Below are 27,101 nucleotides of genomic sequence, written 5' to 3'. Positions count from 1 at the left end.
TAGCCTGTTCCCTTCTCCAAGGGATCTTCCCAACCCAGGGATCAAACCCAGGTCTCCTGCATTGCAGGTGGATTCTTTACCAGCTGAGCCACCAGGGAAGCCCACGAATACTGGAGTGGGTAAGCCTATCCCTTCTCCAGTGGATCTTCCTGACCCAGGAATTGAAGCGGGGTCTCCTGCATTGCAGGCGGATTCTTTACCAACTGAGCTACTAGGAAAGCCCAAAGGCTAGTGAAGGTGACTGTAATCACCAAGAGCTCCAATGACCTTAGGGGCAAATGAGTGGCAGAGGAGGAAAGTCATTGGCCTGGTGTCCGGATGAATGAGGACTGCATCCTATCATACCAAGGTATTGACTCAAGTAGTCAGCAACCTTGACTCACACTCTATTTTGCTTGGTCACCCATATGGCCAACTGACTATTGACTCTAGAGAGTAACACTAAAACTAAGAGGGTCAATCAATTCTTAGATGAAATTCTTCCAGTTTCCTAGTCTTTCAGAGTCAGGGCTGTCCCTATAACTAAGCAATGACCATTGAGCAAAAACGGAGACAGCAGCATTTAGAGTCTGTGGTCACAGGTTCAGACATTTGGTGTATGTGCTTGGTTGAGGAGCCAATGGGGCAAAGTTACCATCTGTGGGATTATGACTGAATGCCTCTAAGTCAGAATCTCACCCAGGTGGAAGGATATGGCAGCGCCATGGGAGTATCGGCTGTCCTCGGATAGCTGGTCCCCCACCGTCCCTGCCAGCGGGCTGCCAGCAGCATTCCTGGGGGCATGGTGTGGTGCGCCCTGCTGTGCATCAGGACTGGGGTCTGGTGCAGACAGCCTTTCGTCCTGGGATATGGGGCATGGCTGGAAAGGCAGGTGCCCCCTTCGCCCCACTACACTGTTCTTGGGGAACCTGGTGCTAAACCATTCCCTGGATGATCTGCTTCTGGTTCTGGGTTTATTACATAGCAGAGCAGCTCCCTCACTGCAATCTATTGAAAGTCAGCCCTTGACACAAGGGTTTGTAATAATAAACTTAGAGGAAAACAATGAGAATAAAATATTAATTAAAAAATTTTAAAAACAAAATAAAAATAGAGTATGTAGAGCAGCAAGAACATTGACTTGAAGGTGGAAGAGATGAGTTTTCATCTCTCCTAGATGGTGTTTTGGAATGCTTTCAGTTTTGACTATCTAGAAATCAAATCAAGGTGATCCCACTGGGCTCTGTGCTCTGGAGGAGAAATGAGGGGGAACTAGAATAGAAAGCCAGAGGCTATTAGCTCCATGCCATCTTATAATAGCCATTCCTTGCCCCTGGAGTAGAAGCAATGGGTTGAACTCCCCACCCTTTATACGTTTACCCTGATTTCACATACTGGCTAAGTGCAGGGGCTTTGGGATCGGTCTGAGTTCAAACTCAGTTCAGTCATTGAATCACTGTGTGACCTTGAACAAATTACTTAGCCTTTCTGGGTCTCAGTTTTCTCATCTGTAAAACAATAGCAGAGGGATTACTAATTGTGCATGTTTTAAAAGACTATTGTGTTCTATAGGTTTGTCTCTTTTGCTCTCTCGCATACAGGGTTATCATTACCGTCTTTCTAAATTCTATATATATGTGTTAGTATACTGTATTGGTGTTTTTCTTTCTGGTTGATCTGTATAATAGGCTCCAGTTTCATCCACCTCATTAGAACTGATTCAAATGTATTCTCTTTAATGGCTGAGTAATACTCCATTGTGTATATGTATCACAGCTTTCTTATCCATTCATCTACTGATGGACATCTAGGTTGCTTCCATGTCCTGGCTATTATAAACAGTGCTTCGATGAACACTGGGGTACACGTAATACAATATTATAAAGTAAAAAAAATGATAATAATAAATGATAAATGGTTAAAAAATAAAATATAATATGTAAAATGCCAATTATTTTTTTAAAAATTGCCATGTGTTAAACAACCTTACTGGACAATAAAGAAATACTTCAAATAAATATAAAACTGAAAAAAAAAAAGACTATTGTGTGATTTGAATGCAAAGGCTTGAGTACTTGGAGCCATATCTGGTAATAAAGGCTCAATAAAAGTGGCTTTAATGATTACTTTCACTATTAGCCTAATGGTTTTAACTCCACTTTACAGATGTCACATGAATGAATAAGAACAAATGAATAGAAGGAATGATTTAACCCTGGACCAAGACATGCTGCTGCTGCTAAGTCGCTTCAGTCATGTCCAACTCTGTGTGACCCCATAGACAGCAGCCCACCAGGCTCCCCCGTCCCTGGGATTCTCCAGGCAAGAACACGAGTGGGTTGCCATTTCCTTCTCCAATGCATGGAAGGGAAAAGTGAAAGTGAAGTCGCTTAGTTGTGTCCGACTCTTCACGACCTCATGGACTGCAGCCTACCAGGCTCCTCCGCCCATGGGATTTTCCAGGCAACAGTACTGGAGTGGGTTGCCATTGCCTTCTCCGAACACATGCTGGGATGCCCCTATTTATATGCCTTCCTGCAGGTAGGGCAAACCAACTCTGCACAGCAACCTTTATCAAGTGTCCTTTCTAGTTACTGCCTATTAGATCCTTCTCCTCACACTCTAACTCCCAGGATCCAAGTAAGACCATACAGCCCACCTGTTGAATCTGATGAGCTCTTGCCTTAGGACAGTGTTCATGGATTCTTCATAGACCACAGGGTACAACTTCATGACCAACTCCAAGTCAAATTCATTGGGAAGCTTGGAGAGTATGTCCTGGGCCAGCTCCTCAACCACTTCCTTAAAGTGTAAGCATTAGAGAGGTGAATGAGAAACAAGGCCCCTGGGCTGGGACTTTGTCCAGGTAAACCTAAGGCAGTGAGCATTTGTCTTTCTAAACTTAGTCTATAGGAGCTTTTCGGAACTCTCCTACAGAAGCCAATTCTGCCTTGAAGGTACAGAGGTTACCCATGCTGGCCCTAGATTTAGGGAGGACATTGCCTCTAAGCCAAACAATGAGAGTCCTGTTCTCAGGGCCAGAGCGAAAGCCTGAGGGTTGGGCAGGGAATTCCTGCTCAGCCAGCCAGGTAGCTCAGGTAAGTGCTGAACCCTGCAGAGCTCCTCCAGTCTTCAAGGTCACTCCTAGGAGACAATCTCCCAAGGCTCTCATAGCCAGCTCCTTAAGGCCAGCTCCTGGTACAGATGGGACTTTGCTCAGAGCCAGTGACATGGACATCTGGGAAAGCAGTAGACCGTTCCTCAGCATTGAGCAAGAAGAGCCCAGTGAATTTAGCCAAGTAAGGAATGGACAAGGCCTAGAGGAAGAGTAGGAAGAGGAGGAGTAAGACCTGAATGTGGGAGAGACACACAGCTCTGCCATGCTGTGATTCTGGGAAGGCGGAATGTATACTTCTTCTCCGCTTCCCACTGTGAGAGGTATTTCCTTTCCTAAGTTGAGACACACAAACCAGGCTGCTTTATCTTCACATGTATTACCATTTATGGTCCTATGAACCAAATCAAGAAACCAAATTCAATCATCCCTTGGAATCCACTAGGAATTGGTTGCAGGACCAAAATCCACAAATGCTCAAGTCCCTTATGTAAAATGGTGTAGTATTTGCATATAGCCTACACACACCTCTCCTTCCCTTCATACTTTAAATCATTTATAGATTACTTATATTACCTAAAACAATGTAAATGCTATGTAAATAGTGGTAAATACAATATAAACATCATGAAGTGAGGCAAATGCAAGTTTTTCTTTTTGGAACTTTCTGGAAATTTTTTTCTGAATATTTTCAATCTTGGTCAAACTCAAGGATGCAAAACCTGCAGATATGCAAAGCCAACTGTATGCAAAATCCACAGCTGAGAAAAGTTGAACATGGGGTGGCTTAGAAGTTGGAGAAAAGAAGTGAAGGAAAAGAGAGAACAGGACAGAGTCAGGAGATACGGTTTTGGATCTGGCACTGCTTCTGGGTTTATGAGTGCCTTGAAGTGGGTCATATCTTGTATGGCTCATTTTGCCCTCATGTGTAGACCAAGTGAAATGATCATCAGTTCAGTTCAGTTCAGTCACTCAGTTGTGTCTGACTCTTTGCGACCCCATGAATCGCAGCACGCCAGGCCTCCCTGTCCATCACCATCTCCTTGAGTTCACTCAAACTCATGTCCATCGAGTCAGTGATGCCATCCAGCCATCTCATCCTCGGTCATCCCCTTCTCCTCCTGCCTCCAATCCCTCCCAGCATCAGAGTCTTTTCCAATGAGTCAACTCTTCGCATGAGGTGGCTAAAGTACTGGAGCTTCAGCTTTAGCATCATTCCTTCCAAAGAAATCCCAGGGCTGATCTCCTTCAGAATGGACTGGTTGGATCTCCTTGCAGTCCAAGGGACTCTCAAGAGTCTTCTCCAAAACAACAGTTCAAAAGCATCAATTCTTCAGAGCTCAGCTTTCTTCACAGTCATAGGAGGCACCCAAAATGATTCCAGGTGTCTCCAGGACTTGGAGAAATAATAGTGAATCACATGGTGAGAAAGTCACACTCTTGTCAAGTTTTAGCCACCTTTTTCTTTTCATTCCCTTCAAGGAGAAAGTCTCAAGTCAGGTCAGGACTAATTAAATGCTTTGTAACACTTGTTGATCCTCCTCTTTTCCCGAGGAGCCAGCAAGACCTCAGCAGCAGCAGCTGGAAGAACCTAATAATGTTAAGCCTTCATTTTCTTTTTGTGGCTGCCATGACTTTATCAAAATGGTACTGGATTTGTTTTCACTTACGATCCTGATGTGCGGTTTCTAAAATGTTTTTAAGCAAAAGAGATTTGGTTTAAAATGTCATGTAAATGGAGTACAGATGATATGTGAAGGTTATTTAGGAATGACTGACATTTTAAGAAACCAGCTCAGTATTTAAGGGCTCTCAACAGTAAGACCAGAGCATCCATGCCTTTCCTCAGGGGTCTGCCACAACTCCACTTTTCTTCCTTCTTGGTCATCACCCATAATCCTGCCTGCCCGCTAGAGGGAAGATTGCCTAGGAAATTGAATTCAAGCCTGGTTACCTGAGGGGACTTGCCACTCCCTCCTGACTGCCTAGGGAGGGTCAGGAGCACCCCTTGAAATAGCTGGTTGGTTTCCTGGTTGTCTTTGGTGATGTCAGCATTCTCATGGAGGCCAAACACTTCTGGGTGGGCTGTGATAGGGAGGTTCCGGAGATAGTCGATATACGACTGGAAAGAAAATCTTCAGTTAATGTAAGTTCAGGTTCTTGGGGTCCCACAGATAACCCAGGGTTTGGCCAGACCAGACCCACATAGAAATCACACTGTTTCGGTAGCACAGGCCATACACACACACATGCACACACCACCAGGGCCAAGACATCACAAGCTTTCCCTCCTACAGGTTTCTGAACAGTGAGTATGAATATGAAGGTAGATGGGTTATCTCCCCTGCTGGCTTCCTTCCTGCTCCACCAGCAGTCTTGGCTTTGGGGACAAAATTGGATTTGGATTCAGACAGAAACGGATTCGGGTCCTAGCTCCATCTTAAACTAATTGTGTAACCTTGAGCTAGTCACCCGAAAGCCCAGTTTCCATATCTGCAAATGGGAAGATAAATGAGGTTATGAAGGAATAAAGCCTTGGTATATAACAGGTACTCGATAAAAGCAAGCCCTTTTCATCCTTCAGATCTCTTGTTTTCTTCTTCTGTTTATCATACTCCCATCCAGTTTTTCTATCCCTCCCTGTGCCACCTTCTGAACCTTTGTTTTCAAGTAGCAGTTTCCAACCTGTTCACCAGCAAAGCTTCATCTTAACCATCCCTTCCTTTTCCCCCCAGATGGACCCCATATTTTGAAAGATCTTGTCTACCAAATGCCTAGGATTCACTAGATAGTAATACAGTCTATCTTGTAGGTTTTTTGAAAGATTTGAAATAGCTTATGGACCCAAGTCAGGAAACCCAAGCTATCCCTGGTCCCTCCTTGGATACAACTGCAACCCTAACCACATGGAGGCTGGCAAGCTCCTCCTGCCCCTTACCTGGTAGGAGCCATGAGGAGGGATGTAGTAAGTGTCCCCAGGAGCAAGAAAGTAATGGTCCTGCTCGATTTCCTTACAGTAGAACGTGGACAGAAGGGATAGCAGGAGCCTCCTATCTTTGTCATCCGTTACTCTGCCTCCATAATTACATTCCCCTGGGGACAGCCAACAGAAGAAGTTGAATCCATAATGAACTTAGTCATTAATCTAAAACAGAGGATTCCTCCAGCCAACAATGAGACACAGGGCTGCTAAAAACCATGCTCAGCTTAGCTTAAGACCAGGCCTTTATGGTATTATGGTTGCTACAAAAATAGTACATGTTCCTATATTAGAATTTAGAAAATAGCAATAAACTGAAATAAAAGCAATGCCTTCACCAATTATTTCAACTAAGGTAACTGTTAACATTTCGGCATCTTCCAGATATTTGTCTGGACATTTGTGTATATGTGTACATATATGTGAAAAGCAGTATAGAAATGTGGTTCAGGGTAAGAACTGTGGCATGAGACAGTAATGAGTTCCAATTTCAGCCAATTTCTAGGCTGCAACTTTTGCCGCTTATTAGCAGTTTCTCATCTGTCAGTAAGAGATAACTGCATACCCATCTTACATGGTTGTGGTTAACAATACTTATAAAACATTTAGCACAATGCTTGGCATATAGAAGACATTCAATTACTGCTTTCACAAATTTAGAAAATTGAGATTATCCATAGATATGACTCTCTTACCCCCATCCCCATCATTAACATCATTCTCTGTAGCTCAGGTTTCTACACTCAGATTTCTACAAAAAGAATTAGGTAATTCTTTTGAGGAGACAGCAACCCAGGATGCATTTTCTAGCTGGATCAGATTCAATAGTGTGTGTATTACCTGATATTTGGAAGTTGGGAACAACACATTAGTCTGAAAGAAAAAGACACATCTGTGTGTGTGTGTGTGTATGTGCATGTGCACACGTGCGCACATGCAAAGCCTCTCCTGAAGGGTGGGTTCATTTCCAATTTCAACCATGCTAGGAAAGGGCAGGTCTATGGACATGAAGCAGGAAATATGACAAGTTGAAGAGGCCTCAGCTTCTTTTGGCATTGGAGGGGTCTAAATGACTAAGAGGAACATCTTGGTGGCTCATAACGGGAGAAGTAAGAGACTAAGGGGACGTTTATACCTACTGAGTAATAATTTGAGCCCTATGGAAACTGCTTTACCTTAAACCACCACCTAGATCTCTCTGTGTTGACTTCTCAGGCCTTCAGCAAAATTTAGTGTGAACATTACAGTTTGTCCCAGCTGTAAATAGGTTTATGGTGACACTCGAGAGTGGTTCCCCGCTGAAGTCAGCCTGGCAGTGCTAGAAGCCACCAAAGAGGGACTACAGGTGAAGGTAAGCCTGAGGTGCAGGGTCATGGCTCAGGGTGCCACCACCACCCCCTCATCAGCAAAGTCTACTTCGGGGGGTACCCTTAAGGCCCTGGGTTTTATGTTTATGAGGGAAAGTGCATTTCTTTACTTATATATCTCTTCTTTACAGTAAGAACACAAGTTTCTACAGAGACAGGATTTGTATTATATCTCTTCAAGATTTCCCATTGGCTCTGCCACAGAGCTGGGGGTACCAGATTAAGAATGTATTCGACTTCAGTCCATCTGTTTAGATCACCACTCTCCAAACAAGACCTATCTCTTTGGTTAGTTCGTCTCTTGGTCTCAGAGCTCTGATAGTCATCTCCATCTGGTTCGTCTTTCCTTCCAGGCACATAGGAAGGTTACCCTTCCCTTCTCCTACACTTCCCTCACTACACTTCTTGCAGTAAGGTGTGGCCAGGTGACAACTTCTTGCATATTTAATTCCCAACATGAGCTCTTCAGTGCTACCCCTGTGGCAGTGACCACACAAGTATATGTTGAGATGGTGGCATCAAAAGTTGGTAAAGCCTTTGCCAACTGTGCCTCTGATAGACAATTACAATGAACAGAGAGCCTTGCCAATTCACACTGGACATGTATAACAGGATGGGCAAGAAATAGACCTTTGGTGTCTTACATCCTTGAGATTTGGAGATTGCGTGTCATCTCAGCCTAACTAGTCTATCCTGATTGGTACAGTTGGAAAGTGACTATTCTCAGGCCAGCTAGCACAACTGGGGTGGGTTGGTTAATGAGCTGCCAGGCAGTCCAGTGCTAAGACCATATCCCAGGACACTTATGCACTCATTCTGTGATCTGAAGAAGAGCTTTGGCATGTGCTTCTGTGTGGCCTGGAATAATGGGAATATGGCTCACTTATTTGGAAAAGGTCTTTCACTAAACTAAAATCCACTGAACTTATGTTGTGCATGTCACTTGGGGTTTTGTTTTAGGGGACACTGTGTTGAAGTAAGGTCTGTGTCAGCTTTTACTTTAATCACTCTAAAGCAGAGTTTCTTAATCTTGGCATGATTGACATGTTGTGCACTGAGTAGTTCTGTGTTGTAGGGGGCTGTCCTGTGCACTGAAGGAGGTTTAGCAGCATCCTGGCCTCTACCCGGTAGCACATCCATTTGGTTGTGACAACAAAAAATGTCTCTTCAATTTGTCAAATGCCCCCAGGAGGTAAAATCACCCTTAGCTGAGAACCCCTGTGCTAAGATCTTAGTTTTGCCAGCTGTAAAACAGGGTCACTAACATGAAGCTTATAAGATTACTGTGAAAACTGAATGATGTAGGTAACGCACCTGCCATTTGACTGGGGAAAGGATCCAGAGTTGAAGGAGAAACTTGTAAGTGACCTTGAAGATGCCCAGGTTTTTCTTTTGAGCTGCACTTTGACTTTTGGCCATAGTAATCCACTTATTTAGCCCATCTATATTCTATCTCCTCTCTCTAGGGTTACATGGTATTTTTCTTGAGGGCAGTGATCAAGTTTTATATATTTACATTCTCCTATATTATGTACTGGTGTATATTGGATGGTTAATAAAAGACCACTGATGAATTGCTTTAATACAAACCAGCAAGGGTCATTTTCACCTCAGAGTGTCTCTGCTGGGAGCACTCGCCTTCTTTTTTCACCACTCACTGCCACTTTCTTCTTCCAGTTGTAAAACCCTACTTATCCCTCAAAACCATCTTTAATGCCTTAAGGAAGTTATCCCTAATCATCCCCAGCCCATATCTGAAATTTAATCTAGTTGTGCTGCCTGTCTACTTTATAAATGTTTCTCTTATTGAACTTACCACTGTATTGTCATTTATTTTGTTATGTTTCTCTCCCTTTGTAGACTGCGCACCACTTAAGGGGAGGGATTGATCTTGATTTTTTGGTATGTTTTTTTTCTTGTTTTACAATATCCAGCATGGTGACCAGCATCAGTAAGAGCTCAATGTTTGTTGAAGGCATAAGTGAGTAAAAGAATGGAGCTGGGAGCAGAGGAGCAGGAAGGTGGAGCATAATTGTGGAGGTTTATGGTTGTCAAAGCCTCCTCCCATAAATACCTGTCAGGTAGGTCAGAGCATCAAATGGCACCTCCTTGTAATCATTCAGAAACATCTGGATCTGTCGCATACTAATCCTCAGGTCAGATTCATTGAATTCATAAGGAATATTCCAACCTGCATGAGGCAAAGATGAATCAGATGCTTCAGGGATGAGAGTTCTTAATTCCCACTCCGAGATCGGGCTGGTGAAGTTAAACATCATTATGGATCAAGAGCCTCTTTTCAGTCCCATGAATATTAAGCACCTACTAGCAACAATTAGCTTTGGCGTTTACTGCCAGCGTGGGAGACATATTGCCTGAAAAAAACATCCATTCTAAAGTCAATTTCCTTATGGATCTCCCCATTTGTTAAGGAAGATGTTACCATCCTGGGATTTGTGGAATAGGATTTTTCACCCTGGCTGGAATACCATGGTAATACATTGGAGAAGGAGATGGCACATAGAATGCCAAAAATAACACTAAAGCATAGGTTTAGTGTAAAAGGAAATGGCAACCCACTCCAGTATTCTTGCCTGGAGAATCCCATGGACAGAGAAGCCTGGCAGGCTACAGTCCATGGGGTCGCAAGACTCAGATACAACTTAGTGACCAGGTAGAGAGCAGTATCTGTGATTGAGCAATACTAAGTTAGTTTTGAGAATTCCCCTCCTTGCACTGTATTTCCAAAGTTTATAATGATAAATGCCCAGTGGGGCTATGCAAGTAACATAAATGTATGAAGTAGGCCTGATGTAAGACAGTAGGGTGTGGTGGGACCTGCATTCAATGGAGATGTTTAATTTCCTCCTAAACAATTCACATTCAAATTAAACACAACAAAAACTTGGACTTCCCTGGTGGTCTAGTGATTAAGAACCTGCCTGTCAATGCAGGGGACACAGGTTTGATCCCTGGTCCAGGAAGATTCCACATGCAGCGGGGCAGCTAATCCTGTGTGCCACAACTACTGAGCCCATACCTTAGAGCTGGTGCTCTGCAATGGGAGAAGCCACTGCAATGAAGAGTAGCCCTCACTCGCTGGAGCTGGAGAAAACCCTCAGGCAGCAATGAGGAGCCAGTGCAGCCAACAATTATTTATTATTAATAAATTAATAAATTTTTTAAAAAACCCCAAAACTTGTGTTCTGGCAAACAAAACACTACTGGGCAGTGGACTATAAGCCAAATTGTTGTATGGATTTTTGGAGGTTAGGCATGGATGGAAGAATGTGGTGTGTGAGATGCAAGTGTAGAGGGAGTGTCCGCTTTGGCTGTCTCATCCCTGAAACCCTAAGTGGAAGACTCAGGTGGTGTGGCGCCAGCTGGGACAGGTAGAAGGAAAGAGAATGCTCGGAGGGAATCACCAAGAAGACAATTTGCCTCCTTTGGTAACCCTCCCAAATTGCTAAGAATACCTTGGGGTGGGTCATTTCAAGAAAAGAATCAGAGGCAGTCCATGGGATTAATAATGAGAAAAATGATCCATGAGAAATGATATGGATATCCATCCATTCTCCAAGAGAAAAACAATCCATCCTTAAAATCATGGTGACTTGAGATCTGTATTTAGTTTGATGATTTGTTCCAACAAGAACACTAAGTCACTTAAGTTAGGCCATGGATAGGTTACATTAATAAAAAAATTTATGTTTATTTTTTGCAAGAAGAAGCACAGACAGATTTCCCAGTTGTATTTCTTTCATTGTTATGCACATGTAAAGAGAGCAACCTAAACTGTTATAAAGTACCTGGTGAAAATTCCCTGGAGAATGGCCATTGTACCCAAGCTAGGCAAATACACACCAAAGGGAAGAGCTTTCAATCTTCTCATTATCACATAACTTCAGTAATTAGGAGACCTCTGATTCTGGAGCATCACCTCTTTCCCTGACCCTAATCCTAACCTGGTTATAAGGTTGTCAGACTTATTAAAGAAAAATGCATGGACACTCAGTGAAATTAATTTCAGATAAACAACAAATCACATTTAGTATAAATATGCCCCAAATATTACATGGAATGTACTTATACCTTATCTTTTTTCTTACACCTTATTTTACTGGCAACCCTGAGTACAAACTTGAATGCATTTCTACATCTGTCTGTGATCTTTCCCCCAGCAATCCAGGTATGCTGTCATCTCTCACCTAGGGGTCCAAAGTTTCTCCTCTCTTGAACGATGGCATGGAAGAAGCAAAGGCCAAACAATAACTTTTGCCACATTACTGCTTTGGTACAGCTTTGGAAGAACACGGGGTCTGAGATGGGGTCATTGAGGTAAGAGCGCAAAAGATTGGCCCGGAGCCCTTTAGGGGGCTCATTGGTCATTTTAATCCCATTCTGGAGGATGCTGACTGGAAACTTCTCTGATGGATAGCTGGTTAACCAGAGTCTAGAAAAGCAACAGATCCAATTATTTAGAGCAATGTAATACATATATTAAAAACAGTAACAAAAAAAAATAACTACCATTTTTTATACTCTGATAGATGTTGAACCCAATGCTGAGAATTTATGTCCCTTCATTTACTTTAATCCTCACAGCCACCCTCTGATTTACCATCCCCTTTGCCAGTGAGGAAACAGAGGTATAGCAAGGTCAGGTGGGGTTTACAAGGACACACCTTGTTTCTTGCTTCCAGATTACTCACAGTCTTGCTACTGGGGGTGTCAGGGGCAGGGTGGGGGGTGTGCAGAGGAGGGGAAGGGAAATGGGAGCTGAGGAGGGGAGAAAAGACAAGCAGTGCCAAGAAGTTTTAAAATCAAGACTGCAGGGAGGAAGGGAAATAATAGGCTGTGGGGATACATGGGGTGGGGAGAGCAGATGTCTGCAAACTACTGCCAGGGAGTCAAATCTAGCCTTAACCTATGTTTATAAATAAAGTTTTATTGAAACATGGCCACACCCCTTTATTTACAAATTATTTAGGGATGCTTTCATGCTACAACAGCTGAGTTAAATAGCTGCATTTGACAATACGGCCTGCAAAGCCTAAAATATTCACTATCAGGCCCTTCACAGGAAAAGTTTGCTGACTTCCGTCATAGAGGCCAGTGGCATTTGAAATGGGTCTTGAGAATATGGAAGATTTTTTTCCTTAAATAATAAAATTTTATCTATATCCATAAAAAAATGAGAACATAGGCAAAAGTATTTAGTAAGAAACATATATATATATATATAATTTTACCATCTACAGGTTAACATGTTGGCATATTGTCTTTCATTTGCTTTTCTTACTCAGGCTCAAGCTACATACATATGTGGCATCTGTTTTGTTTCATTTTTGTGGAGTTTTTTTTGCTAGACATTAGAAAGATTTCCAACAGGCAGATTTGGGGGTGAAAAGTCATTAAAGACACAGGCTGAACAACCACATGGAGGAAGAAAAGTTGGGGATGTGGTAAGGGCTGGTGGGCAGCCTGCTATGGTCCAGGCACAGGGCTCAGAGGGGAAGGAGAGGCCATAAACTGGTGGCCTATGACCTGACCTCAGTTTGCAGCTGGCTGATGTTTAACTCTCACCATGCTAACCAACACAATGCTGCAACATATTTTTGAAGTAGTTGCCAGCTTTTACAAATCTAGGCTTTCTTTTAAAATTCTGGCTTCCCTGGTGGCTCAGACAGTAAAGCGTCTGCTTACAATGCTGGAGACCCAGATTCGAACCCTAGGTTGGGAAGATCCTCTGGAGAAGGCAATGGCAACCCACTCCAGTACTCTTGCCTGGAAAAGCCCATGGATGGAGGAGCCTGGTAGGCTACAGTCTATGGTGTTGCAAAGAGTTGGACACGACTGAGTGACTTCACTTCCTTTCATTTTCATTCTTTAAAATTCTAGTTTCCCATCTTTCCTTTAAAATAATCAGAAAATCTGGACACAAGAGGCCTTCATGCCTGCTTGGCAACAGTTAGCTGTCATTAGGCAGTAGTGGAAATGGAAGTGAAGTCACTCAGTCGTGTCCGACTCTTTGAAACCCAATGGACTGTAACCTACCAGGCTCCTCCTTCTATGGGATTTTCCAGGCAAGAGTACTGGAATGGATTGCCAATTCCTTTTCCAGGAGATCTTCCCAACCCAGGAATTGAACCCTGGTCTCCTGCATTGTAAGCAGATGCTTTACCATCTAAGGGGCATGTGCTTCTAGTTTACCACAGTCCCCACCACCCCCTACTGATATTCAACTGAGGCTGAATGCCCATGATGATAGCTACTGCAGTGTGGAAAGTGGAATATTTCTTGTGCCCAATCCTGTTCAGTCATTTATGTTACATTGCTGGCTTGTGGAAGCACTTAAGCTTGTGACTTTGGGGTTAAGTTAAAAGTGAAAGTGAAAGTGAAGTCATTCAGTTGTGTCTGACTCTTTGTGATCCCATGGACTGTAACCTACTAGGCCCCTCCATTCATGGACTTTTCCAGACAAGAGTACTGGACTGGGTTGCCATTTCCTTCTCCAACTTTGGGGTCAAGAAGTCTTAGATGTCAACATGAATAACTTTTCTTCATTGAGTATGTAACTGATAATAAATGAAACAACTCAGCATCCCATACAAAATAGAATTCTTGAAATTAATGGATTTCCTCTTAAACTTCTACATTAAACTTGAATGAGCCTTACATGAATACAATCAACTATGGCCTAATCTGGCTTTGTAAATAAACACCAAACACTTTTCTATTTTCAGCCAGACATAACTAAAATAAAAATAACTAGCAAACTTTGTTGCCTAGTACAGGATTTGGCAAACTTTTCCTATCAAGGATCAAATAGTAAGTGGTTTAGACTTTGTGTGCCATATGGTCTCTGTCACAACAACTTGAAGCATAGAAGCAGTTGTAGACATTATGTGAGTGAATATGATTATATTTCAATAAAACTTTATAACTCTATTTATAGACACTGAAATTTAATTTTATATAATTTTCACATGTCATAAAGTATTATTCTTCTTTCAATTTTTTCAACCATAAAAAAATGTAAAGCTATTCTTAGACTGCAAGCTATACAAACACAGGCTGCAGATTGGATTCAGCCATAGTTTGCTCACCCCAGTCCAGAATAAGAAGATCACTGAAAATCTAAGTTAAAAGACTTGAAAGCCTATCTGGTTCATTTCATCATTCTCTAAATGCAAAAATTTAGGTCTAGTCTTGCTGGACTTTAAAGTTCATAGAAAACAAATGGCTGCTTCCAATACTGATTAAAATTCCATGGATCTCCAGAAATAGAAGATAGAGCAAGTAGCTAGACTACAGGTGGGATTTTTTTTGGGGGGGGGGGGACCAATAAGTTTTAAAACTAATTTGCTGGTATTAAATCTATCTTTTCAGACATATCATATCACCTCCCTACAACAGTTTCTCACAGCATATACCCCAGAATCACAAGATAACTTCTTGGTGTTTCCTTTGCTTTTACAAATGTTGTCCCTTTTGTCTGGAATGTCCTTCCTGGAAAATTCCTATTTATCTTTCAATACTCAAGGCCTTCCTCAACTTTTCCTTCCTTGTCCATTCGTGTTCGAACAAGTACAGCAGGTACCGCATGGTATCAACATTATTCATATATGGTCTGCCTTCTACTAGACTGAGAGCTTCTTGAGGGTTGAACTGTCTTGTTTGGATTCCCAGTCATTACCATGACATATGGAGCTCAAGATTGGGGCCCAGAGACACAGTGGTGGGACAACATCTCACCTGAATCCCACGTGGGTGCTCTCAGGAACAATCACCTCCTCACAGATCTTCTCCAGAGCAGGCATCCAGCTTGTGGCCAGATGGCAGTTCTGTAAGACCACCCAGGTCCCATCTTTGATGGCATTGTTGATCATTTTGGCAGCAATAGGGCCTTGGCCTTGGCCAAGGGAGATGGTCTGTGTTTTGGTACCTCCCATGCCAAGATCATCAGCAAATTTCAGCAGGCCTGAGATCAGGAAGAAAAGGACTTTCGAAAGAGAACAGGCTACTTAAGACCATATTTACAATAACAACACAGAAAAGGGGGTTTACATTTCATTTTTAGTGGAGTATAGTTTATCTGGCTTCCCCTGTGGCTCAGATAGTAAAGAATCTGCCTGCAGTGCCAGAGACCCAAGTTCGATCCCTGGGTTGGGAAGATCTCCTGGGGAAGGAAATGGCTATCCATTCGAGTATTTTGGGCTTCCCTGGTGGCTCAGATGGTAAAGAGTCTGCCTGTGGTGTGGGGGACCAGGTTTTGATCTCTGGGTTGGGAAGATCCCCTGGAGAAGGAAATGGCAATCCACTCCAGTGTTCTTGCCTGGAAAATCCCATGGGTGGAAGAGCCTAGCAGGCTATAGTCCATGGGGTCTGTGTTAGCTTCAAGTGTACAACAAAGTGAATCAATTATACAAATACATGTATCCACTCTTTTTTAGATTCTTTTCGCATATAGGTCATTACAGAATACTAAAAAGAGTTCCCGGTGCTATACAGTAGGTCCTTATTAGTTATATATTTTATACATAGTAAAGTGTATGTGTCAATCCCAATCTCCCAGTTTATCCCTACCCTCTTTGCCTGCTGGTAACTATGTTTGTTTTCTACATCTGTGACTCTGTTTCTGCTTTGTAAATAAGTTAATTTAGGAACTGGGCTTTTACAAACCTACTACGAAAACTGGTATTGGAACAGTGAAATTTCAAGTAGATCTCTTTCACATCTCTCTTCCTCAGAGGCAGCCAGTGTTATATTTGTTTTTGAGTTTTCCTTCTTTAATGATTTTTCAGTTCAGTTCAGTTCAGTCACTCAGTCGGGTCTGACTCTTTGTGACCCCATGAATCGCAGCACTCCAGGCCTCCCTGTCCATCACCAACTCCCGGAGTTTACTCAAACTCATGTCCATTGAGTTGGTGATGCCATCCAGCCATCTCATCCTCTGTAGTCTCCTTCTCCTCCTGCCCCCAATCCCTCTCAGCATCAGGGTCTTTTCCAATGAGTCAACTCTTCACATGAGGTGGCCAAAGTATTGGAGTTTCAGCTTTAGCATCATTCCTCCCAAAGAACACCCAGGACTGATCACCTTTAGAATGGACTGGTTGGATCTCCTTGCAGTCCAAGGGACTCTCAAGAGTCTTCTGCAACATCACAGTTCAAAAACATCAATTCTTTGGCACTCAGCCTTCTTCACAGTCCAACTCTCGCATCCATACATGACCACTGGAAAAATCATAGCCTTGACTGGACGGACCTTTGTTGGCAAAGTAATGTCTCTGCTTTTCAATACGCTATCTAGGTTGGTCATAACTTTACTTCCAAGGAGTAAGTGTCTTTTAATTTCATGGCTGCAGTCACCACCTGCAGTGATTTTAGAGCCCCCCAAAATAAAATCTGACACTGTTTCCACTGTTTCCCCACCTATTTCCCATGAAGTGATGGGACCAGATGCCATGATCTTAGTTTCCTGAATGTTGAGCTTTAAGCCAACTTTTTCACTCTCCTCTTTCACTTTCATCAAGAGGCTCTTTAGTTCCTCTTCACTTTCTGCCATAAGGGTGGTGTCATCTGCATATCTGAGGTTATTGATATTGCCCCCAGCAATCTTTATTCTAGCTTGTGCTTCTTCCAGCCCAGTGTTTCTCATGATGTACTCTGCATATAAGTTAAATAAGCAGGGTGACAATATACAGCCTTGACATACTCCTTTTCCTATTTGGAACCAGTCTGTTGTTCCATGTCCAGTTCTAACTATTGCTTCCTGATTTGCATACAGGTTTCTCAAGAGGAAGGTCAGGTGGTCTGGTATTCCCATCTCTTTCAGCATCTTCCACAGTTTATTGTGATCCACATAGTTAAAGGCTTTGGCATAGTCAATAAGGCAGAAATAGATGTTTTTCTGGAACTCTCTTGCTTTTTCCATGATCTAGCAGATGTTGGCAATTTGATCTCTGGTTCCTCTGCCTTTTCTAAAACCAGCTTTAACATCTGGAAGTTCACGGTTCACATATTGCTGAAGCCTGGCTTGGAGAATTTTGAGCATTACTTTGCTAGCGTGTGAGATGAGTGCATTTGTGCAGTAGTTTGAGCATTCTTTGGCATTGCCTTTCTTTGGGATTGAAATGAAAACTGACCTTTTCCAGTCCTGTGGCCACTGCTGAGTTTTCCCAATTTGCTGACATATTGAGTGCAGCACTTTCACAGTATCATCTTTCAGGATTTGAAATAGCTCAACTAGGTGTGTTTCTTTTATGGTCTGTCCCAGAGACAATATTAATCCGCTAGGATTGCCATAACAAATAACCAAAGATTGGATGACTTAAACAACAGAAATTTATTTTCTCTCTGTACTGGAAGCTAGAAATCAAAAATCCAAGTGCTGGCAGGCTTGGTTTCCTCTGAGGCTTCTTTTCCTGGCTTGTTTGTGGCCATTTTCTCCTAACATCAGTAAAGTGTCTGGCTACAATGTGGGAGACCTGGGTTCGATCCCTGGGTTGGGAAGCTCCCCTGGTGAAGGAAATGGCAATCCACTCCAGTACTATTGCTGGAAAATCCCATGGATAGAGGAGCCTGGTAGGCTATAGTCCATGGGGTCGCAAAGAGTCAGACACGACTGAGCAACTTCACTTTCACTTTCTCCTCATGTCATCTTCTCACTGTGTCCTTGCATGGACTTCTCCCTGTCATTGTATCTGTGTTCTAATCTTCTAAGGACGTCAGTCATATTGGATTTGGACCTACCCTAATGACCTCACAATTAACTATTTAAAAACCTTATCTCCAAATACAGTCACATTCTGAGGTATTAGGAATTATGCCTTTAACATACAGACTTGGGAGGGACAAATTCAGCCCATAATATCCCCATAATCCTGGGGAGGGTATTAATTCTCTTAATTGTTTGATGTGCTGATTATCCCTTATAGTGATATGTTTCCTCACGTAGTTTATAACTTTTTTTATTGTCAGTTCACAATCAGCAAGTTTGTGTTATTCTGTGGGAGTCTGACATACTGTGGGTTTAAGGAATGCCCTAACAGAACAATTTTGTATATACAAACACTAGTGTCCCCAGGGTTTTCCCCTTCTGGATCAGTTTTACAGGAAATTTCTCAGCTTAAGAATCCCATACCACAGGGTACTATAACTCTAAAAGACTCATCTGCATGTAGCCTAGGCTTGGTATTTTAATTTCTCACCGAACAATTGTTGCTTTTTTGTTTTTACCCAGGCTCTAAGCCAGTGACAAGTTTCTGCATTGCTTCCTGAGTCAGCCTAAATTTCAGACTTCCATGGGAAAAAAATACATGAATTTGAAACAAAACAAATAAAACTTCTAGAAATGGAAAGCATTGGTATTGAAGATAAAAATTCAACGTGGAAGTGTTACTCTCTCCCATTGTGTCTGATTCTTTGTGACCATATGGATTGTAGCCCATCAGGCTCCTCTGTCCATGGGATTCTCCAGACAAGAATACTGGAGAGGGTAGCCATTCCCTTCTCCAGGGGATCTTCCTGACCCAGGGATCAAACCTGGGTCTTCCGCATTGCAGGTGAATTCTTTACCATCTGAGCCACCAGGGAAACCCAAAGATCACATGAAGTCTTTTGAGCCACAGGTTCTATCCCTGGTCTGGGAAGACTGTCACAGAGCAACACTAAGCCTTTATTCCACAACTACTGAGTCTCAGGTACTGCAACTATGGAAGCCCATGTGTAAGAGCCTGTGCTCCGCTACAACAGAAGCCTCCTCAATGCATTTCAATGAAGTGTAGCCCCTGCTTGCTACAACTAGAGAAAGCCCATGTGCAGCAATGAAGACCCATTGCAACCAGAAAGAAATACATTTTAAAAATTAGCTGAAAACAGCAGGGTGGATGCAGCCAAAAAGAGAATGAGTGGAAACTAAGGTCTGCAATCAATGATGTATTCAGTAGTGATAGGAACCCTAGGTTTCCAAATACCATGACCCAATAAAGGAATTGGAGTTCCTTGAAGAAACATTTGTTCAAGATAAGCCTGAATGATATATGGTAGTTCTACACAGCAAGGAAGTCATCAAAAACTACTGGGGTTATGTGAAAAGCATATCGCCATGGAGGTACTCCTATCCTAATAGGCTAAAGGATGAGTAATCTGAGCATCAAAAGGAATGATGGCAGGGGTGGAGTAAAACAGTACTATATGTGAAACATCCACTATGTTAAAACCCATGCACTAATAAATGCACCAGAAAGCCACCTTCTTAGTGCTTTCATTACTCTGAAAGCTGGTAAATAGTGTATGAGCAAGAACCTTTGCTGCCTGAGTAAACCAAAGAGTTGATAAAGAAAAATTCTTCTTTATGGAAGAGTTCCAGCTAATTTATGAGGGAGGAATGATAGAATTAAATTCTCATCATTTTGCAGTCCCTAATGCAATAATGCATCTGGGTAATGATTTTCTAAGGCCAATAAAACCATTAGGTCATTGGTTGCCAACATTGGCTGCATGTTGGTATTACCTGAAAAGCTTTATAAAACACAGTGCCTGGGTCTAACCTACAAAGATTTTAATTGAATTGGTAGAAGGCAAAGCGTGCACATGAAGATTTTCTTTCTTCTTTTCAGTTTTTAATTAAGATGTTCTCTTTATTTCATTCCATTCTTGAAAGATAGATTTTATGTTTGCATATTTTCCTTTAGCACAATGATGGCATTATTCCACTAACTGCATTGTTGCTATTGAAGCATTGGTTGCTAGTCTAACTGCTGTTCTTTGTAGGTTATCTTGTTTTTCTCACTGGCTGCTTTTAATTTATTTTTATCAAAGTATATAGTTGATTTACAGTGTAGTGTTAGTTTCTGCTGTACAGCAAAGTGATTCAGTTATATATACATTCTTTTTAATATTCTTTTCCATTATGGTTTATCCTTGGCTACTGAATATATTTCTCTGTGCTATACAGTAGGACCTTATTATTTATCCATTCTATATATAATAATTTTCCTCTACTAACCCCAAACTTCCAAGCCTTCCCTTCCCAACCCCTCCTTGGCAATCACATGTCTTTTCTCTATGTCTGTGAGTCTGGTTTTGTTTCATAGATAGGTTCATTTGTGCCATATTTTAGATTCTACATATAAGTGATATTATACAGTATTTGTTTTTTCATGGAGATTTTCTTAAAGTTCTTTAGCTGATTTCAATGTGCAGCCAAGAGTGAGAGCCACCATATTAGGTGAAAGGCTGATGGGAAATTTTATAAAGGAGGCAGGAGAGGAGTATTGACGTGAATCACACTGACAACTCCTGAACTCACTGATCAATCTAATGATAAACGACAACCAGACAGTATCTGTCTCCTAATACGACACGCTATGAGGGACACAGCATCTGCGGTTGCCTCGGACATCATCCAAGCTGAATCTGATGAAGCCTCTAGTATACAGGGACAGGAATAAGCTACATACACCATTATATTTTACAGACCTGTTCTCTCAACACATCATCATTTTACAGAGCATATTCTACTGTTTCCTCCATTTCTTTTCTCTGCTTTTCCTAGCTTCCCCTCATTTTTCCTATATAAGCCTACCACAGAAACAACATAAGGAAGAAGCAAGATGCTAGTAAGGGATCATGAACTGAGCTTTGACAATAACAATAATTTAAGTGTTGGAACCTGGAAAAGTACCAGTTTATTTCAGCTCCTTCTTCTGATTTTCTTTGAAGCAGGGTTTCTAACAAGGTCAGAATACATGTCAAATTTCTGTTTTCACAGGAGAACTGGCAATCTTGTCACTGACATTTCTAGTATTCTTTCTTCATTCAACAACAGAGAAAACTAAAGCTTTAAGATCCCCTAACAGGAGAAGACTCTTGAGAGTCCCTTGGACTGCAAGGACATCCAACCAGTCCATTCTGAAGGAGATCAGCCCTGGGATTTCTTTGGAAGGAATGATGCTAAAGCTGAAACTCCAGTACTTTGGCCACCTCATGCGAAGAGTTGACTCATTGGAAAAGACTCTGATGCTGGGAGGGATTGGGGGCAGGAGGAGAAGGGGACAACCGAGGATGAGATGGCTGGATGGCATCACTGACTCGATGGGCATGAGTTTGGGTGAACTCCGGTAGTTGGTGATGGACAGGAGGCCTGGAGTGCTGCGATTCATGGGGTTGCAAAGAGTCGGACACGACTGAGCGACTGAACTGAACTGAACAGAATAGAAAACTAATCTATTTCTATCAATAACTCATACCCTTTTACATGCACACACACTTTCTGGAAAATTACACAAACTACTAGTAGCAGTTATTTCTGAGACAGTTAGGAGGAAGATGTACCTTTTGCTCTTCTAAAGCCCAGTACTATTTATATTATAGTCTGGATAGTCCTTTGTTGTGGGGGCTGTCCTGGGGATTGTAGGCTGTTTAGCAGCATCCTTTACTTTAACCTACTAAATGCCAGTAGTACCCTCTATTTGTGAGAACAAAAATGTTCTCCCACTTTGCCAAATGTCTGTTGAGGTGACAAAATGGTCCTAATGGAGCCATAACCCTATGCTTTTTGCTTTTTTTTTTTTTTTTTTACTACATGAGGCATTAATTACTTAAAAAATTTAAAGATTCAAAGAAGAGAAAAAAGCATAGCTGAGAGAAACAATGGTCTGAGAAAATGGTCTAAGACAAAGGTGATAAACTATCAGTCACCAGGCTAAATCTAGCCCTGGCTAACCCTCTTAAAGTTTTTTAAGAAAAAAATTGAATGAGTTATCAAGATTTAAAAGTGGGTAATTTCTGGGACTTCCCTGGTGGTCCAGTGGTTAAGAGTCTGCCTTGCAGTGCAGGGGACACAAGTTCAATGCCTGGTCAGGGAACAGAGATCCCACATGCCGCAGAGTAACTAAGCCAGTACACCATAATGAAAGATCCCACATGATGCAAGGAAGATGCCATATGCTGCAACTAAGACCTGACGAAGCCAAATAAATAAATTTTTTTAAAAAATGGGTAATTTCTGGTTTCTTTTTGAAGAAGCAGATAATCTGGTCATCCTAAGATCACATTATCAAATGGCACAATACAAAAGAGCTGCCCTCTTTAGGCCAGAAAAGACTGCCTGGGAAAAGGTAGTCCCAGCCCTGCCTTAGTCTGTTAACTGGATTGCCCTTCAAAGCCATTTGAGTTTGAGATTCCTGCTCAATAGGGACAAGCTATTGTTATCCATCTATTAATATTCCTCAGACAACATTCTACCCTTACCTGCCATTGGGTCTGCACCTGGAGACAACACGAATATCAACGGTGCACAGCAATTGGAATCATTGTAGGACCCCTGGAGATCAAATGTAGGGGCTTCAATGTATACATTTCCCATGTGTTCAGCAATGAACCCCCGAATGGCTGGAATCATTTTGTCGGGCCGCAAACATCGGAGGATCACCATCCTCTCCAAATCTTGAAGAAACTTCCAAGATCCAGGGAATGTTTCCTCATGGGGCCAGGCTGAGTCATAGATGAACTTCCATTCATTACCATTTTGTTCCAAATGTTCCATAAGGCCTTTCAGTTTTGGCAATGCAGATGCACGGACCACTTCTGCCCATGCCTTCTCAGACAGCCACTCAGAAACTGGGTTGGGGAAAGGGTTGTCCAGGGCAATGCCTCCAGTTAGAAGAAAGTACCAAATTTCCTCATTAACTTGCTTTTTCTCTTTCATGATTCCTATTGTCAAGAGGAGGGAGAAAAGCAGCTTGTCCTTCTCAAACAGAGAGCGGCAGACATTGTTGTAGATGCTGAGGGTGAAATGATCAATGATGTACTCAATTCGTAGCTCTAGTTCCTCGCTCTTCTTGCTATGGGCCAGAGACTGCATGTAGAGGTTTATGAACCATGTCAGGGAGTACTGGTACATGGGTTCAATGTGGGCCAGGTCAGAGATACAAAAGAAGATGGTGGCAGAATGAACAGCCACTGGCTTGTAGCCCATACGGGTCTCATCGATCTGTGTTTCTGTCACTGAAGCAATTTCCTGTTTCTCAGAGATTTCTTCAGACAGCACTTTGGAAGAAGACAAAATTTTGATGGCAGTCTCATCCTCAAGTATGTTGCCCTCAGAAAGGGAAAGGACCTCCAATATCTTATCTTCAATTTCCTTTAGCTGTTTCTTGTTCTTGGCACTTTCCACAATCAACTTGTTCTTTTTCTCTTCAAGTTCTGGCTTCTCCTTGGCAGCCACGATGCCAAGGAGTTGATCTTGGAGGCCCAAGGGAGTGATCATAAAGTTGAGGAGACAGACTTTCACGGCCACCTCAGGGAGGTAATGTGGGTTCCTCAAACGGGTTGTGATGTATAACTTAAAATCTCTGGAGTATTCGATGATGTTTTCACCAAGCCTCATGTACTCAACCCCTTGCTGTTTGAATGTAGACTTGAGCAAGATGGGTTCAATAAAGGCATCCAACTCTTCCCCAACATTTTCTAGTAAGACTGGGGTACCAAACTGCAGGGCGTGTTCTAGCGTCCTCACATAGTTGGTATCTGAGAACTTGATGACTGATAGCTTATTTGCTTTCTCCATATTCTTGATCCACTTATTGGCCTGCCCCTGAGGGTCAATCATTAAGGCCCAGCGTCTGGAATTGGATACAATGATGCCATTGTCAATGGAGAAGGAATCAATGGGAAGCCCAGCAATCTGCCAGGCACGAATTTTTACAGGATCTCCCAATGTGTTGCTAAGACTGAAGTCACTGGAGCCAGGGATGACCTTGTCCTTACATTGGGCCAACCACTGCTTCTGGCACTCAGCCCGATAATCCACAGTAAAGGCCCCCAGGTAAGCCACAGTCCCAGAGGACAACAACACATCCCCCGTCAGATTAGTATAACGGATGCCCAGCTGCCGAGCGGCTTCTGTCCATCTGTCTTTCTCTCCTCCAAGACCACTAATCAGTTTTTCTGCCCTGATCAGCTTTTGGGAACAGATTTCAATGTTTCCCTCCAATGTCTTTTTCTTGGTATTCATCTCTTCAAAGTCATCGTTCAGGGCCTGGAGGCGGTCTTCCACTAGCTTCAGCTCTGCTCGCTTCTGGTTCAGTTTCTGCATCTGTGTGTCCAGCTTCCCCTCAGCTTCCTTCAGCCGCTCCCGTTTGGGAGCCACCACTTTGGCCACACGATCATACACCTCCATGGCCCTCACCCACTTGCACAGACCCTCACATGCAGATGATACATTTTTAATTACAGCAGGCTGGAAATCTGGGTGATCGATAAACCTTTCCCGGATCCTCTTCATGATCACTGGAGGAATGTTGTCTTTGTCATATGTCTTGAGACTTTCCAAGAATTTCAGATCTCCGAGAATCTTTCTTGATACCCCCCAGTAATCTTCTATCATTTTACCTGTTTGGGACAAGAAGTAGAGATAAAGCTATTTAAAAAATTTTTTATTGGAGGATAATTACAGTGTTGTGTTGGCTACTGCCATACAACAACATGAATCAATCAGAAATGCACACATATCCCCTCCTTCTTGAGCCTCCCTCCAAGCGCCCCCTCCATCCTACCCCTCTGGGTTGTCACAGAGCTCTGGGATAAGCTCCCTGTGTTATACAGCAACTTCCTATTAGCTAAGAGACAAGACTATTATTAAGACATCCTGCCTGAAATTTGCAGCCCTGCAGGGGCTACTCCTCATATTTAGCAAAAACAAGCAAACAAACAAAACAAAACCAAGATCACACAGAGGAATTTTAGGGCAGAGACTATACATGTCATTACATATTTATTCAAGCTCATAGAATGCATAATACCAAGAGTGAAACCTAATGTAAACTATGGACTTTGGATGATAAGATGTGTCCATGTAGGTTCATCAACTATAAACAAATATACCATTCTGGTGGGAGATGTTAATAATAAGGGAGGCTATGCATGTGTGTGTGACAAAGGTCTATATAGTCAAAGTAATGGTTTTTCCAGTTGCCATGTATGGATGTGAGAGCTAGACCATAAGAAAGGCTGAGTGCCAAAGAATTGATGCTTTCAAACCATGGTGTTGGAGAAGACTCTTGACAGTCCTTTGGATGGCAAGGAGCTTAAACTAGTCAATCCTAAAGGAAATCAACACTGAATATGCACTGGAAAGACTGATGCTAAAGCTGAAGCTCCAATACTTTGACCACCTGATGTGAAGAGCCTACTCATTGGAAAAGACTCCAATTCTGGGAAAGATTGAAGGGAGGAGAAGGGGATGACAGAGAACAAGATGGTTGGATGGCATCATCGGCTCAATGGAGATAGGTTTGAGCAAGCTCTGGGAAATGGTGATGGACAGGGAAGCCTGGTAAGCGAAGTCCATGCAGTCTTAAACAGTTGGACACTGTTGAATGAGTGAACAACATGCATGAGTGGGAGCAGAGGGTATATGAGAAATTTCTGTATCTTCAACTCAATTTTTCTGTGAACTTAAAAACACTCTGAAAAAAAAAAAAGATCTCAAATCCCAAGCTCCTTGAAATCTCATCTTTGCCTTGCTCCCTGGTCTTTAATTACAAGAAGCTTCCTTCAACTTCCTGATGATCCCAAGTGCTTTCCTAACATGAGCTCTTCACCTAGGTTGTAAATGGATCTAGCTGGCTCCTGAACAAACTTCAGGCTCACTTTAAAAGCCATCTCTCTATGAAATAGGTGAATTAAACTCAGATGACCCTTATATCTACTACTGTGGGCAGGAATCCCTTAGAAGAAATGGATTAGCCATCATAGTCAACAAAAGAGTCCAAAATGCAGTACTTGGATGCAATCTCTAAAACAACAGAATGATCTCTGTCTGTTTTCAAGGCAAACCATTCAATATCATGGTAATCCAAGTCTATGCCCTGAACAGTAACACTGAAGAAACTGAAGCTGAAGGGTTCTGTTAAGACCTACAGGACCTTTGAGAACTAACACCCAAAAAAGATGTCCTTTTCATTATAGGGGACTGGAATGCAAAAGTAGGAAGTCAAGAACACCTGGAGTAACAGGCAAATTTGGCCTGGAGTACAGAATGAAGCAGGGCAAAGGCTAATAGAGTTTTGCCAAGAGAATGCACTGGTCATAGCAAACACCCTCTTCCAACAACACAAGAGAAGACTCTACACATGGACATCACCAGATGATCAACACTGAAATCAGACTGATTATATTCTTTGCAGCCAAAGATGGAGAAGCTCTATACAGTCAGCAAAAACAAGACCAGGAGCAGACTGTGGCTTAGATCATTAACTCTTTCTTGCCAAATTTAGACTGAAATTGAAGAAAGTAGGGAAAACCACTAGACCATTCAGGTATGATCTAAATCAAACCCCTTATGATTATACAGTGGAAGTGAGAAATAGATTTAAGGGACTAGATCTGATAGATAGAGTGCCTGACGAACTATGGATGGAGGTTCATGACACTGTACAGGAGACAGGGATCAATACCATCCCTAAGAAAAAGGAATGAAAAAAGCAAAATGGCTGTCTGAGGAGGCCTTACAAATAGCTGTGAAAAGAAGAGAAGTGAAAAGCAAAGGAGAAAAGGAAAGATACATCCATTTGAATGCAGAGTTCCAAAGAATAGCAAGGAGAGATAAGAAAGCCTTCCTCAGTGATCAGTGCAAAGAAATAGAGGAAAA

The 27,101-nt window shown here is 42.3% G+C and overlaps 1 protein-coding gene across 1 annotated transcript in view; it reads right to left on the bottom strand.

The window, feature by feature from the left end:
- DNAH3 (dynein axonemal heavy chain 3) overlaps nucleotides 1–27,101 on the bottom strand; it is a 229,731-nt gene that overhangs the window by 7,508 nt on the left and 195,122 nt on the right. Inside the window, exons 53-59 of the mRNA XM_052659374.1 lie at nucleotides 22,700–24,841; nucleotides 15,200–15,425; nucleotides 11,650–11,894; nucleotides 9,516–9,632; nucleotides 6,033–6,187; nucleotides 5,049–5,216; nucleotides 2,639–2,781 (exon numbers count right to left, since the gene is read on the bottom strand). Coding sequence (XP_052515334.1) covers nucleotides 2,639–2,781; nucleotides 5,049–5,216; nucleotides 6,033–6,187; nucleotides 9,516–9,632; nucleotides 11,650–11,894; nucleotides 15,200–15,425; nucleotides 22,700–24,841 — 3,196 coding nt within the window. The remainder of the gene's footprint in view (nucleotides 1–2,638; nucleotides 2,782–5,048; nucleotides 5,217–6,032; nucleotides 6,188–9,515; nucleotides 9,633–11,649; nucleotides 11,895–15,199; nucleotides 15,426–22,699; nucleotides 24,842–27,101) is intronic.

The sequence above is a fragment of the Budorcas taxicolor genome, chromosome 2, assembly GCF_023091745.1.
Source record: "Budorcas taxicolor isolate Tak-1 chromosome 2, Takin1.1, whole genome shotgun sequence".
Lineage (NCBI taxonomy): Eukaryota > Metazoa > Chordata > Mammalia > Artiodactyla > Bovidae > Budorcas > Budorcas taxicolor.
Note: the sequence above shows the minus strand (reverse complement) of the source record. Positions and strands in the feature narration are given on the sequence as shown.